The 8,886-nt window shown below is 67.3% G+C and overlaps 1 protein-coding gene across 1 annotated transcript in view; it reads left to right on the forward strand.

Annotated features, from left to right (window-relative positions):
* ERBB3 (erb-b2 receptor tyrosine kinase 3) overlaps window positions 1–8,084 on the forward strand; it is a gene marked incomplete at both ends in the record, with an annotated part of 8,440 nt that extends 356 nt beyond the window's left edge. The window contains 26 exon segments of the mRNA XM_079547804.1: window positions 241–306; window positions 391–468; window positions 471–508; window positions 1,320–1,457; window positions 1,459–1,462; window positions 1,545–1,658; window positions 1,758–1,878; window positions 1,947–2,020; window positions 2,089–2,179; window positions 2,553–2,752; window positions 2,843–2,975; window positions 3,321–3,411; window positions 3,480–3,634; window positions 3,919–3,972; window positions 4,155–4,296; window positions 4,509–4,628; window positions 4,721–4,819; window positions 4,894–5,079; window positions 5,164–5,319; window positions 5,722–5,797; window positions 5,877–6,023; window positions 6,110–6,207; window positions 6,280–6,423; window positions 6,646–6,714; window positions 6,959–7,223; window positions 7,543–8,084. Of these exon segments, the coding sequence (XP_079403930.1) occupies window positions 241–306; window positions 391–468; window positions 471–508; window positions 1,320–1,457; window positions 1,459–1,462; window positions 1,545–1,658; window positions 1,758–1,878; window positions 1,947–2,020; window positions 2,089–2,179; window positions 2,553–2,752; window positions 2,843–2,975; window positions 3,321–3,411; window positions 3,480–3,634; window positions 3,919–3,972; window positions 4,155–4,296; window positions 4,509–4,628; window positions 4,721–4,819; window positions 4,894–5,079; window positions 5,164–5,319; window positions 5,722–5,797; window positions 5,877–6,023; window positions 6,110–6,207; window positions 6,280–6,423; window positions 6,646–6,714; window positions 6,959–7,223; window positions 7,543–8,084 (3,401 nt within the window).
* Window positions 8,085–8,886: the final 802 nt, after the last annotated feature.

An 8,886-nucleotide genomic window follows, 5' to 3' on the forward strand; every position in this document is an offset into this window, starting at 1 on the left:
CCATGATCCCACACTGACCCTACACAGACTCCGCACTGACCCACACCCCACAGTGACCCCACACCCCTCACTGACCCCCTCACCCCATACAGACCCACACCAACCCCACACCCCCCAGTGACCCCACACTGATCCCCCTCCCCCCGCTGACCCCACACCCCATACAGACCCAACCCTAACCCTAACCACCCCCCCCCCAAGACTCCCCCCCCCACCGACCCCCTGTGCTCTGTCCCACAGGCGCCCCGTGCCACGAGAGCTGCGGTGGGCACTGCTGGGGGCCGGGACCCGATGATTGCCAGCAGTGTGGGTACCGGGGGGGTTTGGGGGGGGGTCTACAGGGGGTTTTTGGGGCGCTGCCCCCCGCCCCGCTCACGGCTCTCCCCGCAGTGACGAAGACCATCTGTGCGCCGCAGTGCAATGGGCGCTGCTTCGGGCGGGCGCCCAACGAGTGCTGCCATGAGGAGTGCGCGGGGGCTGCACCGGACCCCTGCAGACCCACTGCTTCGTACGTAAACCCCCCCCCCCACTGCCCATCCGTCCCTCCTTCTGTTTGTCCGTCCTCTGTGTCCGTCTGTCCGTCTGTCTGTCTGCCCCTCTGCGCATTTGGGGTCTCGTCCCTGTGCCACCCTCCCCCCCCCCTCCAGGTATACATGGGGTGATGCTGGGGGAGGGCTGTCTGTCTGTCTGTCCACCCATCCCCACCGTGTGTCCGTTTGTCCATCCAGCCACCCTCATGTCTGTCTGTCTGTGGATTGGGGGGGGGGGGGGGGTCTTCAATCTCTGCTTTCCCAGGGTGGGTGTGGGGTGGGGGGGGTCTGTCTGTGTGTCCGTCCTTCTGTCCATCTATGGGGAGGGCTCCCACCTGTGCGCTGAGGGTGGACGCTGTGTGGGCTGGGCAGTGTCTCTGTCCCTCTGTCCATCTACCTGTCTGTCTCTGTCCTTCCTCCCGCCCGCTCTGTCCATCCTTCTGTCACCCCATCCCTCTGTCCATCTGTCTGCCTGTCCCTTTGTCCTTCCTTCTGTCCCTCCTTCTGTCCCTCCATCCCTCTGCCTATTCCTCCATCCTTCTGTCCCTCTGCCCATTCATCTGTCCGTCTGTCTGTCCCCTTGACCTTTTTTCTGTCCATCTTTCTGTCCCTGTCCACGCATCCCTTTGTTCTTCCTTCTATCCATTCTATCCATCCCTCTGCCCGTCTCCTTGTCTCTCTGTCCCTTTGTCCTTCTGTTCCATTCCATCCATCCCTCCGTCCCTCCCTCCCCGTTTCCCCCCCCGTCCCTCTGTCCGTCCGCCCACCCAACGCCCCGTTGCCCCCCAGGCGTGCCGACACTTCAATGACAGCGGTGCCTGCGTCCCGCTGTGCCCACAGCCGCTCATCTACAACAAGCTGACCTTCCAGCTGGAGCCCAACCCCGACACCAAGTACCAATATGGCAGCGTCTGCGTGCGGAGCTGCCCCCCGTGAGCAGGGCGGGGGGTGAGGGGGGGGCGTGGGGGGGGGGTCTGAGGGGGGGTCTGAGGGAGCCCCCGCCTCCCGCCGCAGATAACTTCGTGGTGGATCAGAGCTCGTGCGTGCGCGCCTGCCCCAGCAGCAAGATGGAAGTGGAGAAGAACGGGCTGAAGATGTGCGAGCCGTGCGCCGGGCTGTGCCCCAAAGGTGTGGGGAAATGTGGGGCTGGGGGGGGGGGGGATGGATTGGGGCGGGGGGGTTTTGGGATGCACTGCCATCATGTGTGCTCCCCCCCCCCCAACGCAGCCTGTGAGGGCACCGGCGCCGGCAGCCATTACCAAACGGTGGATTCCAGCAACATCGACAGCTTTGTGAACTGCACCAAGATCCTGGGCAACCTGGACTTCCTCATCACCGGCCTGGAGGGGTGAGCTGGGGGCAGGGGGGGCTTTGTGGTCCCCATCCCCCCCACCTACTGACGGCCACGGCCTGCAGGGACCCCTGGCGCAACATCTCAGCGCTGGACCCTGAGAAGCTGAACGTGTTCCGCACGGTGCGGGAGATCACAGGTAGGAGCGGAGCTGGGGGCTGGGGGCTGGGACCCCCGCGCAGCCCCTGACTCCCCCACCCCCCTCAGGGTACCTCAACATCCAGTCCTGGCCGAAGCACATGCACAACTTCAGCGTCTTCTCCAACCTGGAGACCATTGGCGGGCGCAGTCTGTACAAGTGAGCCCCCCCCCCCCATTGGTCCCCATGTCCCTCCTCTGCTCATCCCCCTGCCTCTGGCCTTCCCCCATTCCTTCATCCCACGTTTTCCCTCTGTGTCCATCAGCCGTGCGCCCCTTTGCCATCCCACACCTTGCCGCGGTCCCCCTCTGTCCCCATGTCCCCACATCCCTCAGCCACGCGCCCCCTTCTTCCGCACCCCAATTCCCACTGCTGCCCCTCTGTCCCTCCTTCACACATCTTCCATCATCCCCCTCTGCCCATTCCTGCACCTCATCCCCCCGCCTCCCCCCATCCCCTCACCCCACCGCGGTCCCTCTCCATCCCCGTATCCCTTCGCCGTCCCTCCCCCCGACCTCTCCTGCCCCCCCAGCCGGGGTTTCTCCCTCCTCATCATGAAAAACGACAACGTGACGTCGCTGGGGCTTCGTTCGCTGCGGGAGGTGAGCGCGGGTCGGGTTTACATCACCGAGAACCGCCGGCTGTGTTACCTGCACACGGTGCAGTGGGCAGCGCTGTCCCGGCGCCGCGCCGACCTCGACATCCGCAACAACAAACCGCGCGGCAAATGCCGTGAGTGAGGGGCGTGGGGGGCGGGCTGGGGTGCGATGGGGGTCTGGGGCTGCGCGCTCAGCCCCCCTCCTCTGCCCACCGTTCCTGCAGAGCAAGAGGGGAAGGTGTGCGACCCGCTGTGCTCTGCTGACGGCTGCTGGGGGCCCGGCCCCGCACAGTGCCTGTCCTGCCGACACTACAGCCGGCGCGGGGTCTGCGTGGAGTCCTGCAGCTTCACCCAGGGGTGAGGGGGGATGGGGGGCGGTGGGGGCCGTGGGGGTGGTGGGTGTGATGGACCCTGCAGGGGGCGTCGGGGTGTGATGGAGGCCGTGGGGGGCGATGGGATCAGATGGAGTCCATGGAGAGCACGGGGATGTGGCGGAGCCGTGAGGGGCGTCGGGGTGGGAGGGACCCCTTGGGGGGGGGATTTGGAATGGGATCGACCCGACGAAAGGCTTTGGGAGTGGATGGACCCCATGGGTGGCACTGGGGTGCGACGGAGCCCTTAAAGAGCTGGGGTGGGACAGACCCCAAAGGCTGGGCCGTCCCATGGGGGGTTCTCAGCGCCGCCCCCCACCCCGTCCCACAGTGAGACGCGGGAGTTCGCCGAAGGGACCGAATGCTTCGAGTGCCACCCGGAGTGCGAGCGCGTGGAGGGCGGCGTCACCTGCAACGGCTCAGTATGGCACAGAGGGGGGGGGGGGCGGCAGGGGCATCCCGTGGGTGCTCAACCCCCCCTGCCCTGTAGGGCGCTGACACCTGCACCCGCTGTGCCCACTATCGTGACGGACCCCACTGTGTGGAGCGCTGCCCCGAAGGCATCCTGGGCGAGCGCGGCCCCATCTACAAATACCCAGACAGCAGCCGGGAGTGCAGGCCCTGCCATGAGAACTGCACCCGTGGGTGTGTGGGGGGAGCGGGGGCAGTGGGGGCGATGGGGGGGAATGGGGGCGATGGGGGGAATGGGGAGAAAAGGGGGCAGCGGGGGGGAATGGGGTGAAATGGGGGAAACGGCGGAGAATGGGATGTGGTGGGGCAATGGGGAGAAGTGGGGGCAGTGGGGAGAAATGGGGGCAGCGGAGGGGAATGGAGGAGAATGGGAAGCTGTCAGAGCAATGGGAGGCTGTGCGTGGTGCACGGCTCACCCCCCTCTGCTCCCCTCCCCTCTGCTCCCCCCCCCTCCCCAGGTGCACAGGGCCATTGCTGCGGGACTGTCTGGGGGACGCGCTGCCCAGTGCCAGGTATGGGGTCTCCAGGGGGCTTGGGGGGGTCCCTCGGCCTCGTGCTGTTCTGTGCCACTTGGGGCTGTTCCCTGCCCATGTGTGCCCCCCTCCTGGCCGTGCTGTCTCCCTGCTGTGGGGCACGGCCGTGGGCAATGCATGGGGCGGATGGCGCCTGAGCTGAGCCCCGTCCCCCCACCCAGGAGAGCCCCCACAGTGATCGCAGTGCTGGTGGTCGGGGGGCTCTTCCTCTCCTGCTCCTGCGTCCTGCTCTCCCTGCTTTATTGGCGCGGCAAGAAGATCCAGAAGAAGCGGGCGATGCGGCGCTACCTGGAGCGGGGTGAGGTGAGCGGGGGGTCCGGCGGGCAGGGGGTGCCCCCTCCATCCATCCCCTCCATCTGTCCCCTCCATCCATCCCCTCCATCCATCCCCTCCTGCACCCATCTGTGTCCGCTGCCCCATCCGTCCCCATCCATCCTCATCCCTGCCTGCTTCCGCTCCGTTCTTCCCCATCCTCCTTTTCTTTGTCCCCATCTCTGTCCCCACTCCCCCTGCAGAGCCTGGAGCCGCTGGACCCCAGTGAGAAGGCCAACAAGGTGCTGGCTCGCATCTTCAAGGAGACGGAGCTGAAGCGGCTGAAGGTGTTGGGCTCGGGCGTCTTTGGCACCGTGCACAAGGTGAGGGGGGCTCGGTGGCGGGGGGCTCAGTGGAGCCGGGGCAGCGCTCGCATCCCACCCCCGTCTCATCCCCCTCCCATCCCACCCCGCAGGGCATCTGGATCCCGGACGGCGACTCCATCAAGATCCCAGTGAGCATCAAGGTGATCCAGGACTGGAGCGGGCAGCAGTCCTTCCATGCCGTCACCGACGTAAGTCCGGCGCTGTGTCCCCCCGCTGCCCACCACTCTCCTGACCCGATGCTGACCTTCCCCTGCCCCCCCAGCACATGTTGGCCATCGGCAGCCTGGACCACGCTTACATCGTACGGCTGCTGGGCATCTGCCCCGGCCCCCAGCTGCAGTTGGTGACGCAGCTGCTGCCGCTGGGCTCCCTGCTCGACTACGTGCGCAAGAACCGCGGCAGCATCAGCCCCCAGCTGCTGCTCAACTGGTGCGTGCAGGTGGCCAAGGTGAGCGCTGGGCTGCGGCCGGGGGAGTGGGAGAGCCCCCCGTCGACCCCCCCCCCCCCCCACTGACCCCCGCCCCACACACAGGGGATGTATTACCTGGAGGAGCACCGCATGGTGCACCGCAACCTGGCGGCGCGCAACGTGCTGCTCAAGTCGCCCAGCCAGGCGCAGGTGGCCGATTTTGGCATCGCTGACCTGCTGTACCCCGACGACAAGAAGTACTTCTACAATGAGGTCAAGGTGGGGCCCCGCGTCGCTGCGACCCCCTGTCCCCGAACCCTGTGCCGTGGGTCCCCCCAAATCCCACCCCATAGAGCCGTTCCCATCTGGTTGTTCCCGGTACCCGTGTGCCGTGAGTCCCTGCTCTGCGTGTTCCCTCCACCCCCAGCTCTGTCCCTGTGCCCCCCGGCCCCTCACCCCCCCCAGTCCTCGGTCTGTCCCCATACCCCCAGCCCCTCATCCTCTCCCCCGCTGGGTCAGTCCCCACGTTCTCCAGCCCCCAACCTGCCCCCCCCTGGCTCTGTCCCCATGCCCCCCAACTCCTCACCCCCCACTCCCCGATCCATCCCCATATCCCCCAGCGCCTCCCCCCCTCCCCATGCCCCCTACCCATCACACCCCCAACCCCCCCTCTCCTTTCAGACACCCATTAAGTGGATGGCACTGGAGAGCATCCATTTCGGGAAGTACACGCACCAGAGTGACGTGTGGAGCTACGGTGAGCGCAGCCCCCCCAGCCCCCCATCAGCCCCCCATCAGCCCCCCCACCACCCTGTGCTCACATTGCTGCCCCCCAGGAGTGACGCTGTGGGAGATGATGACCTTTGGGGCTGAGCCCTACGCCGGGATTCGCTTGCCAGAGGTTCCCGACCTGCTGGAGAAGGGCGAGCGGCTCCCGCAGCCCCACATCTGCACCATCGACGTCTACATGGTGATGGTGAAATGTGAGTGGGGGACGCTGTCTTGGCAAGGGGGAGGGGGGGCTGAGCTTGGCCCCCACCCTGCCACGACCTTCTCCGGTTGCTCCCAGGCTGGATGATCGACGAGAACATCCGCCCCACCTTCAAGGAGCTGGCCAACGAGTTCACCCGCATGGCGCGGGACCCCCCCCGCTACCTGGTCATCAAGGTGGGTGAGAGCCTCCCCTGCCCCCCCTGGGCCGGGATCCCGCAGCCCCTCACGTGCCCATCCCCACCGCAGGAGAGCGGGGCCGTGCCGCCCGCTGAGCCCCCCACCCTGAGCGACAAAGAGCTGGATGAGATGGAGACGCTGGAGCTGGAGGAGGAGGAGCTGGATGTATCCTTCGGCCTCTGCCCCCCGCGGCCACGGGGCAGCTGCACTCGGGTGAGCCCCCCCGCCCCCCTTCCCCCCACCCTGGGGCCCCTGCTGTGGTCTGGCTGCATCCTGGGCATGGGCAGAGTGTGGGTCTGGTGTCCCCCATGGCTCCCCCTGGGGGGGCAGAGCTGAACCTAACCCTAAGCCATCACCCTGGTGGGGACCCCCGTTCCATTACTGCTGTGGGATGGGCTGCCCCACTTGGTACCAACCCCCCATTTCCCCCCCCAGAGTCCCAGCCTGCTGAGCCCTCCAGCTGGATACATCCCCATGAACCAGCCCGGCCTCAGCAGCCGCCAGGTACCTGGAGCAGGGGTGGGAGAGGGAAGGGGAGCACCGAAGGGGGAGCAAAGGGTTTGGGCTGCGCCGCGTTCCATGGCGTTGCAGTGGAATTCATTGCATTTCAGTTCCTTTTATTTCATTGCATTGGGGTTGGGCTCAGGGGCTCGGGGGTCTGTGGGGCTGGAGCTCTGAGGCGGCGGCACTGAAGGGGAGGTAATGGAGCCCTTCCCCTTCCCCCCCCAATCGCTGCCGTGTCCCGCAGGGCACTGGGACGCGTCCGCCGCGCCGCAGCCGCCAGGAGTCTGTGGGGAGGACGGTGTCGGAGTCATCGGAGGGCCGGGGCACGGCCTCAGAGCTGGACCTGGCCGAGGGGCTGTCGCTGTCGGGAAGCCTCTGCCGCAGCCTGCGCTCACGGGGGGACAGTGCGTATCTGTCCCAGAGGGAGAGCTTCCCCCCCCCGCCCCCCAGCTCAGAGGGCAGCGAGGAGGACGCCAATGGCTACGTGACACCCAGCTGCGCCGGACGGGGTGAGGGTCCCAGCTTGGGGGTCCCGTTCCCGGTTGTGGGGGGTTCCTTCCCAGCAGGGTTTGGGCTGTGGGTGGGGGTCTCTCCTTGCAGGGCACTGGGGGGCTCTCTTGGGGTGGGGGTCTCAGCCCCAGAATTGAGTTTGGGGTTCTGCAGGGTGAGGGTTGGGGGTTTCGGCGTTTGTAGGGAGGGCTGGGTGGCCCCTTCCCCAAACCCCTTCCTCAACCCCCTTCCCCGGCACAACTGAGCCCCCCGGGACTCAGCCCCAGTCCTGCAGTAGATCTGTGGGGGCACAGCCGCTGTCTGACCTCCACTCCGCAGAACCAGAGCCCACGGGGGGCTCAGTACCGGAGCTGGAGGAGGAGTACGAGTACATGAACCGGCAGCCTGGCGCCCCGCTGCAAGCCCCCCCACCGCGGCCAGCCTCGCTGGAGGAACTGGGCTACGAATACATGGAAGTGGGCTCCGAGCTGGGCAGCCCCGCAGGGCCCTCCCCGGGCCGTGGGGAGGAGGAGGAGGACTACGAGTACATGAACAAGCAGCCGCGGCTGAGCCGCTCGCTGGGCAACGTGGTGGGGGGGCTGGGACCCCGGCACGAGGGCTGCCCCCCCCGGCACGACGGCTACACCGACATGCGGCCTGGGGAGCCCCCCCCGGCCCCAGCCGAGGAGCAGGGCTACGAGGAGATGGAGGCGGTGCTGGCCCCCCGTGGTCCTCCCTGCCCTGGCTGCCGCAGCCCCCCCGGACCTCCCCCAGCCTGCATGAAGCCCCTGCGCAGCCTGGAGGCCTCGGACTGTGCCTTCGACAACCCCGACTACTGGCACAGCCGCCTCTTCACTAAGATGGACGCCCAGCGGACGTAGGGACCCCCTGCCCCCCCAGCTGTTTACACTGGATATGAAGGATCATCCCCCCCACTGCTGCTGGACGGAGGGCACGAGACAAAGCTCCATGGGGGACATGAAGACGTGGGATTGGGGGGGGCAGCCCTGCCTGGGTGTGGGGCTGATCCCGAACCCCTCAGGCCCTATTGGGAGGGGGGGCTTGGACCCCTCCTCTGCACTGCCATGCCCCAGGGATATTCCCAGCGTTCCCCCTCCCCGCGATGCTCCCCACGTGCAGGACTGCAGCAGCAGGCCCTGGCTGGGGTCAGGCTCCCTGCTTTTGGGCTGGGATGGGGGATTCGGGGGGGGCTACCTGTGGGGTCGGGGTCCTCCCAGCTGCTGTGAGTGGGAGGCCCTGCATTTCTTTGCTTCCTGCAGGGGGTGGATTGAGGGTAAGCCCCGACTGCGGGCTGGGCTGCGTGCCCACGCAGCATGGCAACCCGGCCCCCCCGAGGGGCTCCGTGGGTCGGGACTGGGCCGCGCCCATGGGCCCCACAGAGGCCCTTTCACTGCGCTCCGAGCATCTCCCCGCTCCCAGGGAGGGAGTCGGCTCTCGTTTGTAAACGTGGAATAAATACAACTGGAAGAGAACGGGCTGCGAAGCTGTGGCTGCTGATGTGTGATGGGGGGAGGGAGGAAGGGGGCACGGGATGGGGCTGGACCTGCGGGCGGAGCAGGGGGGCAAAGGCGAAGAGGAAGGGGCAGCCGGGGGCCGCCGTGCCGGGGCAGCGACCTGCGCGAGGCCGAACAGCGCCCGCTACATCTCTTACTTCCGCCATGC

The sequence above is a fragment of the Tetrao urogallus genome (genome assembly GCF_951394365.1).
Source record: "Tetrao urogallus genome assembly, chromosome: 31".
Lineage (NCBI taxonomy): Eukaryota > Metazoa > Chordata > Aves > Galliformes > Phasianidae > Tetrao > Tetrao urogallus.